This window comes from Rhinolophus sinicus, linkage group LG06 (assembly GCF_036562045.2).
Source record: "Rhinolophus sinicus isolate RSC01 linkage group LG06, ASM3656204v1, whole genome shotgun sequence".
NCBI lineage: Eukaryota > Metazoa > Chordata > Mammalia > Chiroptera > Rhinolophidae > Rhinolophus > Rhinolophus sinicus.
The window spans coordinates 17,666,635-17,688,115 of NC_133756.1; the positions used below are offsets into that span (position 1 = coordinate 17,666,635).

The 21,481-nt window shown below is 51.4% G+C and overlaps 1 protein-coding gene across 1 annotated transcript; it reads left to right on the forward strand.

Annotated features, from left to right (window-relative positions):
* Positions 1–660: 660 nt before the first annotated feature.
* DMBX1 (diencephalon/mesencephalon homeobox 1) lies at positions 661–16,440 on the forward strand. Its single transcript, XM_019749352.2, has 5 exons — positions 661–762; positions 12,252–12,417; positions 14,335–14,513; positions 14,792–15,140; positions 15,947–16,440. Exons 2-5 carry the CDS (start codon positions 12,264–12,266, stop codon positions 16,399–16,401), a joined length of 1,137 nt encoding a protein of 378 aa, XP_019604911.2. The 5' UTR covers positions 661–762; positions 12,252–12,263; the 3' UTR covers positions 16,402–16,440.
* The last annotated feature ends 5,041 nt before the right edge of the window (positions 16,441–21,481 follow it).

Consider the following 21,481-nt stretch of genomic DNA (forward strand, 5'->3'; position numbering starts at 1 on the left):
GACGGTCTTTTTCGTTTTAGGAAAGTCTCTAGAGACCCTGGGCCGGCCGGGCGGCTGCTGGTTTTCTGGGGCAGCTCCGGTTTCAGGAGAAAGGAGGGCTTTACTAACTGGATGGGCCTTGCGGGGCAGAGGCTGTTCGCACCGAAGAGATCGTTCGCGCCGCAGCCGCGGAAACTGCAGGTTCCCAGTTCTCAGCCACGACAGCCGGTGGCGGGTGTGTCTTCCCCTCACCCGAGCTCCGGATCCTGTGCGCTGCAGGCGGGTTGGCCGGTCCGGCGTCTTCCTAGGAAGTCCTGTCGCCTATTAGTTTTAGGTGGGGTGGAGTGAGAGTTGTTTTCAGTTTTGGGGGGATTCGCGTTTCACATCTCTTTGCCAGTTGTCCCCCAAAAGGGGAAGCCATTCTGACCTAAGATTCGGTGAATTTAGTCCCTACCTCCCCTCTCTGCGAACGAGGTGTACGAATGTGTGTAGGCGGTCAAAAAAATCGATTTTGCTGCCTAGTGAGAACAAATTATCCGGATAATTGGCTCAAATTCCTCTCCTCCGTGGCCCGGGTAAACAGTTTTTGGACTAGGAACAGGGAATCGCTACTCAGGATGGGGTTTAAACACCTTTCCCCACCCCCGCAGACCTTAGGGGCGCGGACACCTGCAAGGACGAGAAACCCTGGCTGCGGCCGCACAGACCCCGCATCGAAATCGGAACAGAAGAGCAAAGGTGCAGAGGAGTGGTAACCCGCCCCAGGCGAAGACAACCGCGAAGGTGAGCACTTCCGCCTCGGGATGGGCTCCGCTTGATGGCGGCTGGAGGGTCAGCTTCAAGGGCGACCGGTGAGTATTTGGGGGGTGGGAGTGTCCTTGAACTCCTGTCCCTGATACTGTCACATGTGAGATCCTGTGTGGTCACAAAATTGTAGCCGTTTCTCTGCTCCAGTACAAAACACAACTTGCACTGGGGACTCCCTCCACACACACACACACACACTGACACGTTGCCTAGTGGATCTTGAGCAGAAAACAAAGTTTGTAGAGGACCCTGGGCTGACAGTACTCTGGCCAGGTCAGGCCTTGAATGGGTGATCCTCCACTGAGCCCAAAACGCCTGTAGGTTTTAGGGGGGCAACAGGGAAGAAATTGACCTAGCAGCACAGCCTCCCATGTCTGAACTAATCCTGGACACACACACACACACACACACACTTTCAGGCAGTCCAGATTGATGGACACACTGGGACACACACAGACCCACTCTGACCACGACACAGTTGGATGTATGGGTTAGTTACCCGGACTATGGGTAGCTTACTCAGGCACACCCAGGTGAGAAGTCACAAAGGTAGAGGCACACACACATAGGGACACACAGGCAGATCTGCTGGGCATACACTCATAAAGCCTTCTGACAGTTATATACACACAGGTTAAACACAAACGGACACTCACGGGTATCACATGGAGACACCCCCACACACAAGGGTGAAGGTCAACAGCCCCACCTCTCCAGCTGGTTCAGCGCAGCCCAAGGGCGGGTGTGTCTACAACTGATGCCCAGCCTCTACGTTCCCCCTTCCCGCTGCTTTCTCTGGGCTTCATCGCGCAGTTCCCCTGCCGGGTCTCTGGTCTCCTAGAGCCAGCCCCCACCTCCCCCCACGTTCCCATTCCTCTCCCCCTTCCCCCGCCCCTCCTCACTGTCCCGCTCGGCCGCCCCGCGGTGCCCATGTAAATGACAGCAATAAATATCTAATCAAGGCCCGGGGCGACGCCGCCGCCTCCCGCCAAAGCCCATTACAGAGCAGGCGGGCGGGGTAGGGAGGGGTGCTGGGGGGACGCGTGAGTTTCCAGCGGAGCGTGTGGTCAGGTCTAGACGTTCCTCCCGCACTGAGTACACCTCATCTCTGACCTCAGGCAAGTTAATGCTCCTCCCTGCGCCTCAGTTTCCCCTACGGTAAGAAAATGCACTGAACTGGACTCTTCCGTTGTCCTTTCCTGCCTTCCTGCCATCCAGTGATTTCTCTTACCTTTTAGTCACCCGTCCGTTCTTCGGACAACTTATTTGACCCGGCCCCAGTGCTGCAGTTCGCACAGACCGGGGATTCCAGCTCTGGCCCCAGCTGTTCTTTGGACTTTAGCCAGGTTTCTGGCAGCTGCAAAGGACAGTCCCCTGGATCCACAGTCTCCAGGCCCGAGTGCACTTCCCAGACTTTGTCATTCTGTCGGACAGTTTACTGCCACTGCGGGCGCTGCTGCAGTGTGCCCCAAGGTCACTGGAGCCCACCGGGTCTCGCGTCCACTTCCACAGCTCTATCTGCCAGGGTTGGTTTGTGTCCGGTGGGCCGCGGGGCCCTGTATGTATCCGCTTGCACGGCGGGAACCTGGCTCTGTGAGCCGGCATGATACACCTCTTCCGGGGGTCCTCCAGCCGCCGGAGACTCGCACCTGGGCCTGAGCAGCGGCTCTGCAGGGACTCCACAGTCCCCGTTTCCAGGCCTGGCCTGGGTCTGGACGAGCCTAGAGTGGCCCAGTTCGTCCCCGCGGGACTCCCCGGCCCAGGCAAACTGGGAGAGCGAGGCGGCCTCCTCCACGCCATGAGAAGCCAGGAACATGCTGGTGGCTCACCCTGTCTCCTCTACCCGGGCTCCATCCAAGTCTCCTCGGTCTTCATCTCTGGCGCTCTAGCTGAATCTGTGCTGGAAAGAAAGCGGAGAATCAAGCAATTATCCTGGCAGTTCTACTCCCAGAGCCTGCGGTCAGGCCTTCTCCGTGCCAGCCTGCCCTCAAGAGCCCATGCTGGAGGGCATTTGAGAAAAAAACAACAAAAACTGGCCTCTATCTTTTCTCTCTCCCCCTGCCGCATTTCGCGACCTGGAAAAAAAAAAAAAAAGCTCCAGCCGCCTGATTTCTTTGCACCCTCTCCCCCAAATTAAGGACCTCGGAAAACCCGAGGATGTAGGCGGGAGGGGCCTCCCTCAGTCTCGGCCCATTAGCCTGCGGGGGGCTAATTACCCCAATTAGCGGCTGATTTATAATTAATGGCTCGGACCGAGGGATAATTGGATGTTAATGGATAACAGTTTGTGTAGGAAACTAAGCGCCTGGGCTCCTCCGGAGGGCCGGGGGGCGTGGCATGTCCTGACACCCACCGCAGACCCTGGCACTCTCCCTGCCAGTGCCCCTCGCTCCTTGATCCCTGAGCCAAGAAGGGAGGTGAGAATCTCCTTTGAGCAATTGAGCTCTAGGTGCTCAGAGTCCAGCAGCCCATCTGGTCTGACTCTTGCAAAGCCTCACACCCTGAAGCCCACCTGTCTGAGGTCCTTAGCTCCAACTCCAGGACCACTTTGGGGGCGCTGAGCTGGAGGGGAAATGGCAGAGATTCTGGATATCGACAACAGGCCATTCCCTACCTACATGGATCAGGAAGTGTAGTGTTAATGGGAGCAATGTAGGGGTCATGGTGCCTGTATCAAATGTCACTAGGGGATGGGGCATGGCTTAGGTGAGAGCAGTGACCAGGGCTGTGTGGAACAGGGTCAGGCCTCTGTGGCAAGCTCAGGGCTGCAGCTATGGCCAGGAGGTGGCTTGGCTTTTGTTGGCATGGGGTAAGGCAGGGCAGGCAGGGTGAGGAGGAGACTGGCTCACTCAGTTCTAGGCTCTGCTGCCATTCACACATCTCCCAGAGCTAGTCTCCCCTCACCCAGGGCATCTGACCATCTGCATTTCCCCTGGAGTCTGATCCCTGGAGCTGAAACTCATTACACTACCCCAAAGTTCGCTGACTGATAAATAGTGGCTCTATCTTTATTTGTGGAATGAATGTCTAATGTTCCCTGTGCTGGGTACTAAGTACTGGGTCTGAAGGTGAGGTGAGCACTGAGTTCACACTTTATGGAGTTAGACCCCCTGAGTTCCATCTTGGCTAAGCTGCTTAGCTGTGTGGCTTCGGGCAAGTGACTTGACCTCTCTGGGTCTCAGCTTTCTTATCAAATGGGAATTATGAGATTGTTGTCAGGATTAAATTAGATGTTGCCTGTCAGGACTCTATTAGGATGGCTAGCAGAAATAGTTGTATCTCCGGTGAAGGCCAGGCAAATGGGCAACTTCAATTTGGTGAGGTAATGCTATGATAGGAATTCAAAGAAGTCACCTGACCCAGCCTGTGGTATCAGGGGTGGCTTCCTGGAGAAGAGGGTGCCTAAGCCTAGTGTGAGGACTCAGGAATTCTCCAGGTAATGCTGGTAGGGGGACAGTGTTCCCAGAGTAGGAGGCAGTAACATAGTGAATTTGGAGAGCTGTGTCTTAGTGGTGGTGGTGCAGTGGCTTAGGAGTGAGCTGGAGGGGAGGAAGAGATGACAAATTTGGAAATACCTTTCAAGAAATTTGGATTTGTTTGGGGGGCCGGTTAGCTCAGCTGGTTAGTGCAGGTTGCTACTGACATCAAGGTTGCCGGTTCGATTCTCATATGGGCCAATTTGAGCTGCACCCTCCTTAAAAAAAATAAATAAATAAACAAAAATTTGGATTTGAAGGGACCAGAGGTAACTGGTCTGAGAAATGGGCTCATTTATTTTAAGTGGGGGAAATGGAAACAGGTTAAAGTGTGCACTGATGGAGCAGAGGGGCAGATATTTGCAACCCAGGGAAAAGAGGATCTAAGGAAAGTGGATGTACCCCAGACTCCCCAGCTCTTAGACACCCAGAAGTAAATGATGTCACATTGTCAGTCATTAGTCTTTCTACACATCTCTAGAATGTGTCCTTGGTTATTCCTTGTGGCCTTGCTGGCCACATAGACTCGTTGAATTGTTGGTGCCTTGTCCCACCCCCTGGGGGTGTATGGTTGGGAGCAATCTAGTCCTGTCAAGGGTGAGGAAGAAGCTGGTTCCTGGGCTTTCTGCACCTTTGCGAGCCTGATACTGACAGTTGAGTTTCAGGGAGCTTGGAGGGTTCAGCAGGGACCTTAGAATGGATTTGGGGCTCTTAGAGCTCCTGTAAAATACACAGCATTTGAAAGTGTGCAGCTGGGATATCCTCATCTCCAGTCTGCCCCCAGACCTTGTGCCTGCAGGGTCCTTGGTCAGGGTAGGGCAAGGGTTGGGTGCCCCCTTGTATCATATGCTCCCATTGTGAATTCCTGGCAACTCAGGAATAAGGACTGATGTAGGATTAGGGGTACTTATTGGGATGGGAGCTCAGCCTTCCCTATTCTCAAACAGCCAAGGGTCACCCATTTTCCTTGAGCCTCAATTCCTCATCTGTAAAGTGGAGATAATAATATTGCCTTCCTCATAGAGTTGGGACAAGAAATTAATGCAGTTACTATAGTTGAGTATCTAGCATGTGCCAGGCACAGGTTTCCCTTAAAATCTTGGGTCCACTAACTCAGAGCTGGAAGAATTCTAGGTCATCTTGTTTAGCTAACACACACGCACACGCACACACACGCACACGCAAAAACATACACACGCACCCACAAAGGAATCGTTCCTTCTCAGCCGCCTTCAATGGGCTGGCTAGCTCTGGGTAACACCCTTCTCACGATTGGGTCTGTCATAGCAGAAGTCAGAAATGGTAGGACCCTAGCCAAGGTCACATAGCAGCCTGGGGTTGGCAGGTGCGCTGGCCTGGTGCTCCTGGGTTCATGTATTCGTGTTCTTCTGTCTGCTGAACAAAAGTCGTTTTGGTCTCCACACTGCTAGGCAGAAGGGACAGCTGCAGGGGCCTCTTCCCAGAAGGTCACTGGGGAACGTCCAGGGCTGAAGGTGCAGCAGCATTTCTTAGGGAAGGAAGTCCATGTCAACAGTCTACCTTTCAATCCCTCCCAGGGCTAGTCCTCACCAGGGCCTATCTCTTGGCCACATTCTGGAAATAAACACCAGGTAGATAACTCAGAGACCCGGAGTCCTGCCTCTACCATCTATCTATTCATGGTGAGACGTTGGGCAGGTGACTTTACCTCCCTGAGTCAGTTTTCGCATTCATGTAATGGGGATAATAATTCTTACCTGGTAGGGTTATGTTGAGTGAGTAGAAGAAGGCTTGGCTTGTGGTAAATATTCGGTAAAAGACAGCTGTCATTGTTAATAAGATAACGTGTCTAACCATGCTTGGAACAGAGGAGGCAAGTCGCTCTGAGAATGTTGGTTCTTCTCCCTCCTGCTTTTTTCCCTTTCCTTTAAACAAAGTTGTTCTCCCACTGTGCGTGGGAATGAGAAGAAACTGAGGAGAATTAAAAGTTCAGAAAAGGAGAGGAAGAGGTGAAGAGAAACGGGGTAGGCCTGTGGGAAGGCTGAGCCTGGGTGTGACCAAAGGAAGGGTCCACTTTCCTTTTAATCAAAGACGCTTTGCGTGTGGTTTCCTAGCAGTGCTGCTGTTAATTTATAAAAAATGCTCCCTAATAAAATTCTGCTTGATTCTTCGATTGGCTGGGCATTAGGCCGCAGCCAGCAGCGACGCGGGGACATAACGGATGCATTTGCAGATTTGGAAAATTAAAGCCATCTATATGGCGCCTGTGGCGGGAGATCCGCCGATCTGCTTGCTTAATGAAATATAAAGATTCTTTTAACCAATGTAAGCACAATTCGACAGCTTGTGAAACGCGGCCGCGCCATGATGGATGGCTCTCCTGGCTCGCCAGGAATTGCGGGGCGGCACCTTTTAAATATATAATTGATTCTGTTTGGAGTGTGCAGTGGGCTGAGCCCACGCAGGGCCCGGCCTGAGGCCAGGAGTGCAGGGCCCTGTATAGAGGCTCCCGCAGGCCCTGTAGGACTACAGCCTGGGTGGCTCTTGGCTTCCCTGTAGGACCAACAGCACTCAGAACGGGATGTGGGTAGGGCTCCAGCTGCTGGGCCTGGCTGAGGATTCCAGGGGCAGGTCTGGACTACCCCTATTTCTGGAAAAGGGCCCCCTGGGCAGGGTTCCCCCCAAACTCAGGCTTATAGTCCTGTGGATGGAGGAAGTTGTGGGACCGGGGCTCTGAGTGTCCATTCCACCTTGAGGACTATACTGGTCTGTAGTGGACCTGCCTCTCTCACTATGTCTTAGCCTGTGGTTCTTTATTATCCATTGAACATTTATTATTTACTAAGCACTGTCTGTGTACCAGGGTCTGTGCTAGGTGTTGCAGAAACAAAATATGGAAAAGACAAATCTATTTATTTTCTCTGTGTTGATCGGTCTTTCTACATCACTGCAACGCCATCTGCTTGCTTTTCTTTCTTTCTCTTTGTGTTTTGCTCTTGTTCTCCGTCAGACCTTGTTCAGGGTCAGATGACTTCAGAGGGTAACATTTAGTGTACATTGCTCTGGTCACACACATAAGCCCACAGACATGCACACCCACAGAGATATAAATAACTAGATACCTCCATAAACACAGATGCACACATTGTTATATGGTCCACTGCAGTCAGGCTGAGTACAGGCCTGGCCCCACATGAACAGTGAGATGAGCTGCAGACAGGTGACTGTGATACCACATATGTGCAGCTCAGATGACAAGCATCATCCACAGACAAGGGTCCCTCTATGGCCTCAGAGGAGACCCGGGCCTCTGATGTCCCCCTGGAGTGAGGAAGAGGAGTGTGAGGCTGGGGAGAGAAGAGCTCAGCTGGGAAGATTTGGGCTCACACACAGCCTCATCTCACAACACACGTGCACACATGAGCATACACACCAAGGGAAATGTGCTTTTTCTTTATTGTCCTGTTGCCTTGGGTCAAATCAGAGATGCTAGATGTCAGGGAATGGAACATGCTGGAGTAAAAGCCTGGGTGACTGCAGTTAGGAAATACTAGCTAGTGGGAAGAACCTCACCTGTGGAAACCTGTTCCACCACTTCCTAGCTAGCAGGCGTGGCCTTTTACAAATTATCTAAGCTTTCTCACCTTCTATTTCCGCATCTGTAAGATGGGGATAATAACAGTTCCTACCTCCTGGGGCATTGGGAGGAATGATGGAGATGTCTGATATATCCGAGGCACTTAATAAATAGCTGTTATTAATTAATTCATCTGATCCTCATCTCTTGAGCCTGCCTCTGTGCCAGACCCTGTGATTTGGGCTGGGTTGGGGAGTACAGAATGCATGAGATACTCTTTCTGCCCTCAAGGAGCTCAGTCTATCAGGGGACAAAGAAATGTACTCAGGTACTAGAATTAAGAAAATCCATGGAAGGTGCCTTGTGTGGTGAACACACAGAGAGCGTGTTCAGTAAATGGTAGCTATTGTCACCATCATTTCTGTGACCTGAGCGCAGCTATCTGGAGCTTAGAGAGAGGAGATATTCCTTCTTAGGGACGAGGTGGGGAAGACCCCATTTCCCAGGAGATGTCAGTTGAACTAGGCCTTGATGGAGAGGAACTGGTCAGGTGAAGGGGGAGGGCAGGGAATGGTGTTTCAGGTGGAAGGCCCAGCAGGAGCAATAGCATGGAGGTGACAAGAGGGAGTGGCAGGTAATCTGGTATTGCTGGTGCTGGGGAGGGGGAGAGCATCAGGCTGGAGGGATGGGCAGATGCCCAACTGGGGAGGTCTTAGAGACCTTCAGAGGGCCAGTGAGCTGGGGTAGTTGTGGGGCTGAGAGAGGTACCTCTCCTGGCTTCAGTTAATAAAGACTGGTTGTGTGTCAAAAACTGTGGGATCAGCAATAATTAAGTCAATTAAAATGTCACCACATTAACAGCAGCGAGTTTTAAAGCAACAAAGCCAGAGTGTCTGGGGGAGGGCATTCCAGCCCAGTAGGGGTGGAGGGAGGGGATGGGTCATATTACTTCTAAACTCTGCTCCCTTTTTCCCACCTGGAGCTTGTGACACATTTTGGAGCCTGGCTCCATTGGAACACATGGATAACCCTCCCCACCCCCACCCTCAAAAAAGGAAAGAAAAAAAGAATATAAATGTGAAAATCACCTGTAATCCCATCGGCTTTCTCCTGGAGATAACCTCTGTTAACATTTCTGGGTATAACCTTCCAGACTTTTTTTTCCTACGCATTTTTATACATATATTACAAAAATGGAATCACATCATGCATGTTGTTACCTATTTCTTCCACTCAACAATATATTGTCAGCATCAGCACATACAGATACACATCATTGTTTTAAACTGTGGCAACGTATTCCATTTCTGGCACGACTGTCCCGTCATCTGCTGAACTAATCCTCTCTCAATGGACAGTGAGGTTTCCAATTGTTTGCCATTATAAGCAGAGCCATGATAAATATTCCTGTACACATATCTCTGCATACATGAAGGATAAATTTCTGGAAATGGATTTGTTGAGTCAAATGATGCTCTCTAAAGGCTTTTGATGCAGGGTCTAAAAAGCTTTTTTGTCAGCAAGATAGAAGGACCATTTCCTACTCCCCTAAATAACCCTGGGTAACAATTTTTCTTCATATTTGCTAATCTGATTGGTGAAAAATTGGTTTCTATTTTTATTTCTTTGGTTACAAATCAGGCTGAGCTTTTCTTGTCATATGTCATATGGCTATTTGTGTTTCTTCCTTAGTAAGCTGTCTCTTCATTTATTTGGCCATCTTTTATTAAGGTGACCATCTTTTTGTTTCTCTATGAGAGCTCTTTATATATTAGGGATATTCTGTTTTATTTTTATTTGTGCTAGTATTTTTATCAATTTTGCTATGTCGTTTATATGGCAAATATTTTTCCAGGTTTATTGTTTATGATATATTCTATTATACAATGTTTAAACATATTATGTCACCATGTCCATCATTCTTTTCTCTTAGATCTCTGCCTTTGGGATCATATTTATGGTGCATAGAGTGGGCTTCTGTAAGTAAATGTGTTGGTAGGTGTTATGTGTGAGTGTTAACACAGAAATCTGTAAATCCAGCCCTCAGCTCCCAACTCGTGTATCCAATTGCCAGTTCAACACTGGATCTGTATTAGAAGTTGGATCCATATTTCACACTTACCATGTCCCCCAAAACTTTAATTTCCGGTCCTCCCTCCCATACCCTCTACTTTCTCAGTGCTCCTGATTCAGGAAATGACCCATCTTCACTTAGTTGCTCAGGCCAAAAGCTCGAGTCATCCTTTTTTGCCCTCTTTTCCTCACATTTTATAACTAACCTACCAGCCATCATGATGATTCTGCCTTCAAAGTGTGTCCTGAATCTGACCGCTTCTCATCACCTCCACCCCTGCAGCCCTGCAGGCATCTAGGCACCTCAGTGGCTGGCTCGAACTTCTGCAATGGCCTGGGCTCTGTGCTTTTCTTCTTGTCCCTCTGCAGTCTGTTCTCCATACAGCAGCCAAAGTGAGATTTTAACAATAAATCGTATCATGTTACTCCCTATTCAAGACCCTCCAGGAGATTCCATCATACTCAGGATAAAATTCAAACTCCTTACAATGGACCGTGAGCCCTCTGGGATCTGGCCCCCTCCTCTTCCTCCACTCCTTCCCTGCCTCTCTGCGCTCCAGCTCCCCTGGTTTTCTTGCTGTTCCACACACATACCAAGGCTTTTCATGCCTCATGCTGTTGTCCTTGCTGTTCCTACTGCCTGGAAAGCCTTTTCCCTAGAGCTTCGCATGACTTACTTCAAATATCAGAGAGCACTTTCCTGACCACATGTTCTAAAATAATCTCGCCATTTCCTCTTGTTATTCTCCTCTGCCTTATTTTTCTTCAGAGCACTTACTCCTGTCTGACATTATTACATATATTTGTTTGTTGTTCTATAGCCCTTCTCCCTTGGAATGTAAATTCCAACAAGGCAGGGACTTTGGTACTTAGTAGGTGAGTGCTTAATAAATATCTGTCGAGTTTGTGTAATATGTGAATGTGTGTGATTGTAATATTTGTGTGTAGATATATCTGCTACATGGATAGATATCTGCAAGAATGTCTGTGTGTGGAACTGTGGGAATAATGACATTGAATTTGTGACTATTGCTGAGTTAGTGTGTGATTATGACTGCTTCTGTGAATGCCTTGCCAAGAATATCCCTGTATGTGTGTTTGTGCATGAAATGTGTGTATGCGTGTCTGTGTGTGTGTGTGCATGCGCTGTGGATGTTTGGTTCTGTGTAGCCTTTGTCTGTTTCAGTGAGGGTGGAGACACCTGGCACATTCTTTCTTTTATCAAATGGACCTGCCATTGCCCCAATCTTCCCTCCCCCCAACACCTAGCAAACAGGGAACACCTGTGTGTCTTTGGGAGCCTGCAGACACTGGACCATCTCCCAAAAATGACATTTCAGGTCCACATAGGGTGGGTGCTTAGACGATGATTGTGAGAGTAGGGAGGAGACTTGGGGCTGATGGGTCTCAGCAGCCTTGTGCTGATCTGAGCCATCTCAGTAGGAGGAACGTGTTGTCTAATGACTTGGCCACCAGAGAATCAGGCTGAAGCAATGTGGGGAGGGGCAGGCCCTGAATTGGCTGTGTGGTCTTGACACGTCACTGTACTTTCTCTAAGCCTCAGTAGCCTCATCTGTAATTGGGGTTCATTGCTCTTGGCTGGCTTACTTCTTGGGAATATGGTACAAATAGAATAGAGGGAGGTAATTGTAGTGAATGCGTAACAGTCATACCAATAGTGTTCTTATGTCTCTGTAGCACATTAGGGTTTTAATCCACAATCTCATCAGAGTGAATGTCTCAATGTCTGCAGTCCAGCTCTGGATTTGGCCCTATGTGAGCCTCAATAGATGTTTGTTCAATAAATAATAAGTGTGTGAGTGAATCAATGAATGTACAAATGAGTAAATGCCTGGGTGACTAAAAGAAGAGATGACTGGGTAGAGCAGCAAATGGATTGATAAATCACAAAAGTGACACAATTTGAGCACATTCTGTGTACCAGGTTGTATTGTAAATGCCTCTCTTAATCCTTGCAATAACCCCATTAGATCAGTACTATTATTAGCCCATTTTGCAGATGGAAAAACTGAGGGTCAGAGAAATTAAATGATTTGCCCAAAACCACAAAGCTCCTAAGTGGCAGTTGAGATTCCAGCCCAAGCAGTCAGACTCCAGAGCCCAGAGCTTAAACCCTACATAAGCCTTGCTGAGTAAATCAATGAATGAGAAGGTGAATAAAGAAATGCAGAAGCCCTCACACTCTTAAGTCATGGGCAAGACAGGACACTTTCCATTGGGGGGGGCAGAAGTTCTGGGGCGTGAGGTGGGCATCAGGGTCTGCGCTGGAGGTAGCATCTCCTCCAGGGTACTGTGTGGTACCCTGCCTCATGTGGCCTCTCCCTCTTCCCTGTCTGCAGGCGCATACCGAGATGCAACACTACGGGGTGAATGGCTACTCGCTGCACGCCATGAACTCGCTCAGTGCCATGTACAATCTACACCAGCAGGCGGCCCAGCAGGCCCAGCACGCTCCCGACTACCGGCCATCAGTTCATGCACTTACGCTGGCTGAGCGCCTGGCAGGTAAGGGCTGTGGGGACAGGACCTTGGGGACGGGACTACAAAGGTTGGGGGTGGTGGAGAGGTCTGGGGGAGGAAGCTCTGGAAGACAAAGATAGGAGGGAGGGCACACTGGAAAGTTTCCTCTGGGAGGTTCTTTCAAGAAGACCCAGGTCACTTAGCATCACAGAGAGATGTCAATTCAAAATCTAGGCATGACTATCCAGAGCCCCGTTTGTTGCCAGCACTGTGCTGGGCGTTGGAGCTGCCCTGTGCCTTCAAAACTGCCTTAGCAACACTGTGAGGGAGGAATTCGTTAGCCTCTCACAGATGAGGAGACTGAGGTAGGATCATAAGGGATTAGCCTAAAATTTTATAGCTGGAATGCCCAGGGGAGGATATTTCAGGCACAGGGCATCATAGAAATAATGAGGGCTCTCACGTTTCAAACACTGATGGTGTGCCAGGCAGTGTGAGGCTCTCTCTCTCTCTCTCTCTCTCTCTCTCTCTCTCTCTGCATCAAACCATTCAACCCCATTAAGGAGAGGTTATTATCTCCATTTTATGGACAAGGAAACTGAGGCTTAGAGTGCTTAAATCTAGGCTGGGTTGGGGCGGGGGGTTGGGATATCACATTAAGGCTAAAAATATGAGCTTTGAAGTCACAGACTTGCAGCCATTTCAGCTCTCAGTGAAAGAGAGAGCTCTTTCTCTGAGCCTCCTCTCTCTGAGCCTCAGTTTCCCCCTTCATAATAAACAGGGAACAGTGGCAGTGATCACCCATAGGATGGTTGGGAAGTTACTCGAGATAACAAATGCAAAGTATTCAGCAGACTGGTAGGTGCTCAGAGGTCATTATCACTCAACTCCCAAGGTAAGTGCCCATGACGGAGCTGCAGCCTGGCCTCCCGACTCCTGGGTTAACTGATTGTTGCCCTACCCTGACAGCTCTCAGTGGGCATGGGAAGGATTTGAGGGCATAAGTGAGGAGTGTGATTTCCTGGGAGGTGATACCACCCACCCCATCCTGTCCTAGGCCAAATTTTGAACAGCTGGTGACTCCATGTGGACTCAACCCTGTGCCAGGAGGTCCCCATGGGCTTCAGGGCACCCCCAAGGAGATCAGATGCCCATAGACCATGAGAGGGCACAGCAAGAGGAATGTAGCTAGGATCATATGGTGGGGAGGGCCCTCCAGGGAGGGCTTCCTGGAGGCCGTGGAGCAGGAGCTAGGCCTTCAAAAGGCGAGGACGGGAGATTAGCATGACATAGGCACAGAGCTGGGATTGGATATGAGGACCGGCCTGGGGAGCTGCGCTGGCTTGGAAGGGAGAGTAGGAGCCTCAGGTCCTGCCATCATAGGCCCATCGAATGACGAGATTCATACCAAGAGGACATAGAGTCAAGTGCCAGGGAATTCTGTCTACCTAGCAGACCTCTCCTAACTAGACCCTATAAATAAATTCCAACTCACAGCCTGGCCTCTCATGGTCAGGGGCCAGTATTCTATTAGTATTCAGAACCTAAGGGTCATAAGACATTAGAACATTTGTGACATGGATTTACAGATTAACATTATATAGTCTCAGAATATTATACCCATCGTATCCTAGGACGTTAAGGATCTCAGGGCATTGCCCATCCACCTGTCCACCTCCTCCCTAAACCAAATAAGGAAGAGCCCTCTCGATCACGTTCCTGACAGTCATTTATGGAGATGAGTTATCTGTGGTTCTGATAGTGAGTCATGGGGTGGCACAGTCTTGAAAACCCAACCCTGTGGAGAGGGGATGGGTGATTTTTAAGGGGAAATGACCAGGGTCCAGCTTTGGCAAGAGCCTGGGTATCTGAAGTGGGTCAGAGGAGGGTAAGATTCAAAACCCATTTCCCATAATTAAATGGGCCCCCTTTCCTTGCCCTCCAACGGCTGTACATTTCAAGACATCATCTTGGAGGCCCGTTATGGCTCCCAGCACCGCAAACAGCGTCGCAGCCGCACAGCGTTCACTGCTCAGCAGCTCGAGGCCTTGGAAAAGACCTTCCAGAAGACTCACTACCCGGATGTGGTGATGCGTGAGAGGCTGGCCATGTGTACCAACCTGCCTGAGGCTCGGGTACAGGTAGGACTCGCTCCTCTAACTAGACTTTGTGGATAAGCACCAGCCTATCAGTCTGGCTTCCCACTGTCTAGGAGCCAGCAGGTCAGCCCTCAGTGCCAAAGTGTAACTGCTGTCTATCTCTATGAACACCTTCAGTGACAGGAGGGGAGTTTTAGAAAGGATTGAGGGTGTGTATTTCCTGGAGGGGCAGGGGCAGTGTTATCATGCACATCCCCTCCCAGAACACCCAGCTCCACTTCTTTCCTTCCCCTTCCTACTGCTCCTCTCCCTGTCCCCAGGTGTGGTTCAAGAACCGCAGGGCCAAATTCCGGAAGAAGCAGCGCAGCCTGCAGAAAGAGCAGCTCCAGAAGCAGAAGGAGGCTGAGGGCTCCCACGGGGAAGGCAAGACTGAGGCCCCAACCCCAGACAGCCAGCTGGAGACTGACCAGCCCCCCAGCCTGCCCAGTGGTGACCCCCCTGCTGAGATGCACCTGAGCCTGTCGGAGCAGTCGGCCAGTGAGTCAGCCCCTGAGGACCAGCCAGACCGGGAGGAGGACCCCAGGGCAGGGGCCGAGGATCCCAAAACTGAGAAGAGCCCTGGGGCTGAGAGCAAGGGTCTGGGCTGCAAGAGGGGCAGCCCCAAGGCAGGTGAGGCTCGGCAGGTTCTGCAGGTGGGCAGGGGGCTCACCCCAGGGAGAATAGCCAGGTCCAGGTGGACAGGGGCCTGGGTATGTGAGGTGGGTAAGAGGGGGTAGAGTCAGCCTGTATAACATGTGGCGCTTGGGCATGACCCATTAGAAAGGACTCGGCCATAGCAGGCCTGTGCCAGGTGGTCACTCTTTAGTTGCTGAATCCTGGGAAGGTCTTGGGGATTCTGGGGGAGGGGTTGGGTGACAGGGGAGGAGTACTTGGGGAGCTCAGGGCAAAAGCTATTTATCACTCATTATGGAAATGTTCTTGTATTTTAATAACCAGTGCAGACATACCTGTGCATATTGGGTGAATGCCACATTGGTACCAGAGATTCCCACATGCAGCAGCAGCCATGTTTTTGAAGTAACACAGCTCTGGCATGAGGTGTATCTCAGACACAAACTCTGAGCCCAGGCAGAGAGGGATGGGGCTGTGAGCTGAGAGCTAGAGGGGGATGGAAGCTACGGACACGGGAGGGGGAGGGGAGGTGACATCCGTTGAAAAGCAGTGTCCCCATAAAGTTAGACATGGGGCCTTTGGCAGGGTCTCTGGGGCTCTCTTAGGAAGCGCAAGTCCCTCCCTCCCAGGATTCTGAGGGATGCTTCAGCCCTGGCTGACATAGGTGGATAGGGGTTTAGCCAAAGCCTGTCTTGTCTGAGGCACAAGGCGAGGGTTGGGGGGTTGGGGGGGTAGGAAGGCTGAGGGAGCCCCTCCTGGCAGATCAATGCCCTTGTCCTGAGTTCTTGGTTCTCTGCTTGCAGATTCTCCAGGCAGCCTGGCCCTTGCTCCTGCAGCTCCGGGGGGCAGCCTCCTGGGCCCCTCTCACTCCTATTCCTCCTCCCCGCTGAGCCTCTTCCGTCTGCAGGAACAATTCCGCCAGCACATGGCGGCCACCAACAACCTGGTACACTACTCCTCCTTCGAAGTGGGGGGTCCAGCCCCTGCTGCTGCGGCGGCTGCTGCCGCCGCAGTGCCCTACCTAGGTGTCAACATGGCCCCACTGGGCTCACTGCACTGCCAGTCTTACTACCAGTCCCTGTCAGCAGCTGCGGCTGCCCACCAGGGCGTATGGGGGTCCCCACTGCTGCCTGCACCCCCTGCAAGCCTGGCACCTGCCTCTGCTGCCCTGAACAGTAAAACCACGAGCATCGAGAACCTGCGGCTTCGGGCCAAGCAGCACGCAGCCTCCCTGGGACTCGATACGCTGCCCAACTGACTGCTGGCCTCTAACCCAGCCAGGGGTCTTGGCTGCCCCTCTCCCAGCCCCATGGTTACCCCAGAAGGCTCTCACGGAGTTAACTCAGTGAGCTCAGTGATCCTGGGGCCTGGAATCCTGCTCCCTGTCCCCCTCCCCCAGAGCCCCAGCTCTAGGTGAAGCCTGCACCTGCACACCCTCTGCATGGCCCTGCTTGGATCCCATGGAGGCTAATGGGAGGTGAGAGGCTGGGGTGCCCCCAGCTTTTCCAGGGGAGTGAGAGGCTCTCACTGGCTAGATTCCCACCTCAGTGTCTCCTCCTCTCTTCCCTCCCTCCTATCCCTTTTGCCCCATAGTTTATCGATGTGTGGAATGTGAGATATAAATATAAATATATAAAGCTATATTTTCAGGCACCTGCCTGCCCCAGGCACCCTGCCCACTCCGCTGTCACCCTTGCCTCCACCTATAGCTCCCACATCTCACTCTGGCTTTCCCTTCTCTCTCTCTCTGTCTCCTTCTTCCCTGACCTCCTTACCCTGCCTCTGTCCTGTTCCCTACAGCCTCTCCCCCCAGCCTCTGTCTTCCTCACTCTGGATCTGTTTCCCGTGCCTCTTGTACCCTTCCCTGTTTTCTTTCTTTGGTGCTGGCTGTGTTGGTGTCATCAATTCCCAAGCTGTGTTTTGTTTGAAGTTGTGGCTTTAGTAATGTTGCTTCTTCCTGTTCCTCTCCTTTTGCTTCTTCCCCGCCTGCCTGTCTCCTCCCCGTACTGGCACACTCTCTAGGCAGCTGTTCCTTTCCATTCCCAGTAGAGGTGGTCAGCTCTAGCTGGAGACCCTGTAACCACTAGAGCTGCAGGCAGGAGGTGGCACTGGCACTCACACCCACCCTCCCCTGGGCCTGACATCTGGAAGGGGTAGTGAGCCACGTTCTCTTCTCTCTTTTGTCAGCTTTGAGGCCCCATTCCTAAGATTGAGGAAGAGGGGAGTGAGGCAGGAGTCAGTCTGGGGCAGGCAGTAGAATGGCAGCCTCCCTGCCTGTAAGGCCTCCAAGACAGAAGCCTGCTGCCCACTCTCATCCAGACTGCCCACAAGGCTCTAGACCTCCCTTTGGTGAGACTGCCCTGGTTGGAGGGAGGCAGCAGGGGGAGGGATGCTCTCAGAGGTGGTGCTCCTCTGCCGCAACTGGCCTCCAGGTTCCTCAGTTAGTGTCTATTGCAGGGGTGTGTCTGAGCCAGGAATGAAGGTTGAACTCTAGCTCCTGATCACAGTGAGTGCAAACCACACAGTAGTGTGTAGTCTCAGGCTTCTGTTGGCATTCTGTCCCAGAGCTAATTGTTGTAATAAGGGCCCAACTGGCTACAGTGTTTCCCCAAAAATATGACCGGGCCTGTCATGCAGGGTGGCATGCAGGGTCTCTGGTCCCGTTCCCCACATAAGAACACAGGCCACGGTAAGTCCAAAAAGGAACACCCACGGAGCCATAGATAGGGGAGTCATACCACTATATTCTCGCTGGTGGCTGGGTTGGAGACACAGGAAGCAGGAGCCACACGATCCACAACCCATCGTCCATTTGTCTCTGCCAACCAACCTCACTTGCTAGCTGCAATCCGCCGTACGAACTGCAATCTGCGCTTGCTAGCTCAGGCACCATCTTCTTGCTAGCCCCCATTTGCTGCTAGCGTAGCCTCAGCAGTTATATTAGTGGCCAATGGCTCACTGGTTACAGCTGACGGCCAACTAGCCACAGCTGATGGCCATCCAATCACAGTTGATGGTCATTTACTACCTGAGCCAGCACCTTTCCACGTGAGGCCGAAAGCCTGTAAACTGCGCTCCTGGCTCTGTCCCCACAGGGTCTTATATTAATTTTGGCTCCAAAAGATGCATTAGGGCATATTTTCAGGGGATGTCTTATTTTTTCATGTACAACAATCTACATTTATTCAAATACAGTCATGTCATCTTCTGGAACATCGTCATAACGTACTAAATGCGTCCGTCTGGCTGATGATCTTAACCGGGGCTTATTTTCGGGGTAGGTCTTATTTTTGGGGAAACACAGTAGTTACTGGCACGGAAAGGTGTGTTCCTGTTTATGACTGGGAACCCAGCTCAGAACACTCCCTTTCAAAGCAGTGTGATCTTGAGCTAGCCTGTAGCCTCTCTGGGCCTGTGTCCCCATCTGGCTAAGATGGCCTGTGCCATCCTGTTTAGCTCTAACGGTCTGCATGTCTCTACTCAGAAGTTTTTCTGCGTAGAAAACAACAGCCACGAAACACTCTCAAAAGCACAATGTATGAATTAGAAAATGATTGTTGACTTGCTGTGGAGCATTGGGTGTTGCACACACAAGCCTCTCTGTGGACACAGCTATAGTCTCTGGGCTTCAGTTTCCCAGTAAGTATAATGGGTTCCTTCTAGTCGAGACAATCTGGATTTGATCCCGCTTTTCTTGAGTTCTAATGCCAGTCTCTGTGGTCACCCCATCTCCATGCCTCAGGGGTTCAGGGCAGGAGAAAGGGGCTGGCTTACCCAGATTCCAGGTCATGATCCCCAACCCTCTGTGGCTCACCACTGAACTGTCCAGCCTTTGCTTAGGGAAGTTGTATCTGAAAGTCCTCAGGCTTGAAATTCCCAGTGGGGAGAGGAGGTGTGTCTACTGGTGTCTTGATAGGATTGGTTTGCAGAGTAGTTGATGCCCCTCATCCTTGGGTGTCTGTCTGGGCTGGGGCAGATGGAAAAGGCTTTGGATGGGGGAAAAAGTGAGGGGGATGGTAACTTGGATCAGGAAAGCTGTTTGAACAAAGCAATGGAATGAGACTAACTAGACAACAGGGAAGGGGTAGCTGGCTTCATGAGAGGTGGGTCTCAGGGCCTTGGATCCAGGCTAAAGCCCTCACCTCCATGTGGCAAGCACCAAGACAGACAGGTGAGGGTTTCTGAATAGGGGTTGGCTGAACCAGGATCTGGGATCTGGGATTTGGAAGGTGAATTCAACAGTCCCAGGAGTACCAGAGAAGGAGGAAGCAGGGGCATAGGAGCGTGGCAGAGACTCTAGAAGAAATTCTTGGTTTGTCCTCTGGGATCAGCTTCAGGAAGGTCTCTTTCTGGACTGAACAAAATCTCATCTGGACCAAGCATCGGGACTGAAGCTTTTTGCCTGTCCTTGGATGCAAATGACTGTCACTGGGCCTTGGCATCCAACAGTTCTAGACTTCACCACCTCCTCCAGGCAGCCTCCCCTGACTTCTAAGGGGCAAGTGCACCCCAGAGTCATGTTCTGTCATGGCCAGAGCCAGGCCCACCTCAGGCTCAGCCCAGCTTCCCTCAGATCTTTGTCAACGCTTCCTCATTCAATTGACCCAATTCCATCAGCCCAGAGAAGGCAGGGAAGTGTGGTGTCTGTGCCTGGGTGGATGCCCACCTTAGTTTAGGGGCCCAGACTTTGCAAAGACTTAGAAAACAGCTAGAAAGCAAGACAGTGTATCAAGCGTCCCCTACAGGATCAGAGACATGGGCTTGGGGCGGCCCACCAGTCTGAGACTGAAACTAAAGCCTCTCCCAGATCCACTGGGTCACCCTGAGGCTCGAGCTCTCACTGTCCCTTCCAGGAAAGCCTCATTCCTCACCTCCTCCTCCATTTCCCTGCTTCCTCACTTCCCCAGAGCATGGTCCAGGGGCCTGGGGCCCCACCCTGATGTCATGGCCGGTGGGTTGTACAGACTGCTTTCCAAACCAGCTGTTTTGTGACCATTTGTGTTTAGAGGTTGTACCAGCCTGTGGCAAAAACACTGTGTACCGTATTTATTTATTCTGTTAGTTGAAAAAAACAAGACTCAAATCCTCCCCTCCCCTGCCCTGGCCCCTTCGTAGTGCAGCATGACACTCTGTCCCTTGTATCACTCTGTCTGTCTGACTTCCTGTGACGTTGTGACCTACTTTGTCCTTCTTGGCTAATAAAAGAGAATCTGGCAGCACAGCCCTTGGTCCAGGTTCATTCCCAGAGATGCCTGCAATGGGCTGAGCCGGGGGTGCATCAAGGTCTTCTCATTGCCTATCCAGCACTGTGGCCAGTGGGGCAGGGAGGCAGTCCTGCCGCAGGACTGGCCATTCCCGTGTCGGCCTGGTAACTCACTCTATGGCTCTTACCATCTGCTGCTAGTGTGTCACTCTGGAGTGGTCACAGGAGCAGAGGGACAGGGTGGGGAAGGGTTCTATCTTCTCTGCGTGGACCTGACCCAAGCATATGTGGCAGGGTGGCCTGGGGCAGGGGCACTTGGGGATATTAAGGGCAACCTGGAGGGTGGGTCTGTAGGACAGAGAGGGCAAGGGATTCTGTGAGAAATGCAAGTAAGCCAGGGCCAAAGTGGCATGACAAGAAGGCACAACTGGATCTAAAGGCAGAGCTGTTCTCCAGTGGGATGGGTGGCCTCTGAAGGGAGTGAACTTTTTGTCCTCAGAGAATGAAGAAGAGGTTTCTGCTATGGGTGTCAGCATGGATTAGAGATTTATGAAGGTTCCTGCTCAGGGTGAGCAGTGTGTGTGTGTGTGTGTGTGTGTGTGTGTGTGTGTGTGTGTGTGTGTGTGTGTGTGTGATTAGAGCCTATACTTCTCTATGTATATGTGAGAACCTGTGCCATGAATTCATAAGTGTCTGCTTATATTCGTGTGTGTGTGCTCGTGCACAAGCCAAAGGTAGGAAGGCTGTGAGATTGTACTTGTGTATATATAGGCAATAACTGCAGAAAAAGTGCACAACTAAGAAGTTCTTGCTGTGAAATCTCAATCCCTTCTGCATTTCAAGAAAAAGATGACAGGCATCTCCTCTGCTCAGCATTTACCACCCTTCCCTAGGGTTCCAGAGCGTCTGCACAGGGCCTCTGAGCCAGAAGGGGTGATGCAAGCTCAAGGCAGGGGTTTGGGGGCGGTGTCACCTCTGGGGATTTCCTGTTAGGAGAACCCCAGCAGCCTAAATAATGTGCAGGGAGCTGCCTGCTGGCTTCCCAGGGGCAGGAGGCAAACCCCAGGAGATGCATTCCTCTCTTCCCAGTGGGGCTGAGGATTAGGGCAGAGAGCACTCCCCTTCACCTTGCCAT

What these genes read in the sequence shown, in the direction of transcription:
- DMBX1 (XM_019749352.2), top strand. Translation starts at nt 12,264, where the DNA reads ATGCAACACTACGGGGTGAATGGCTACTCGCTGCACGCCATGAACTCG. An exon ending in GCTGGCTGAGCGCCTGGCAG is followed by an intron (nt 12,418 to 14,334) that starts GTAAGGGCTGTG and finishes GTACATTTCAAG; the next exon opens with ACATCATCTTGGAGGCCCGT. An exon ending in GAGGGGCAGCCCCAAGGCAG is followed by an intron (nt 15,141 to 15,946) that starts GTGAGGCTCGGC and finishes CTCTGCTTGCAG; the next exon opens with ATTCTCCAGGCAGCCTGGCC.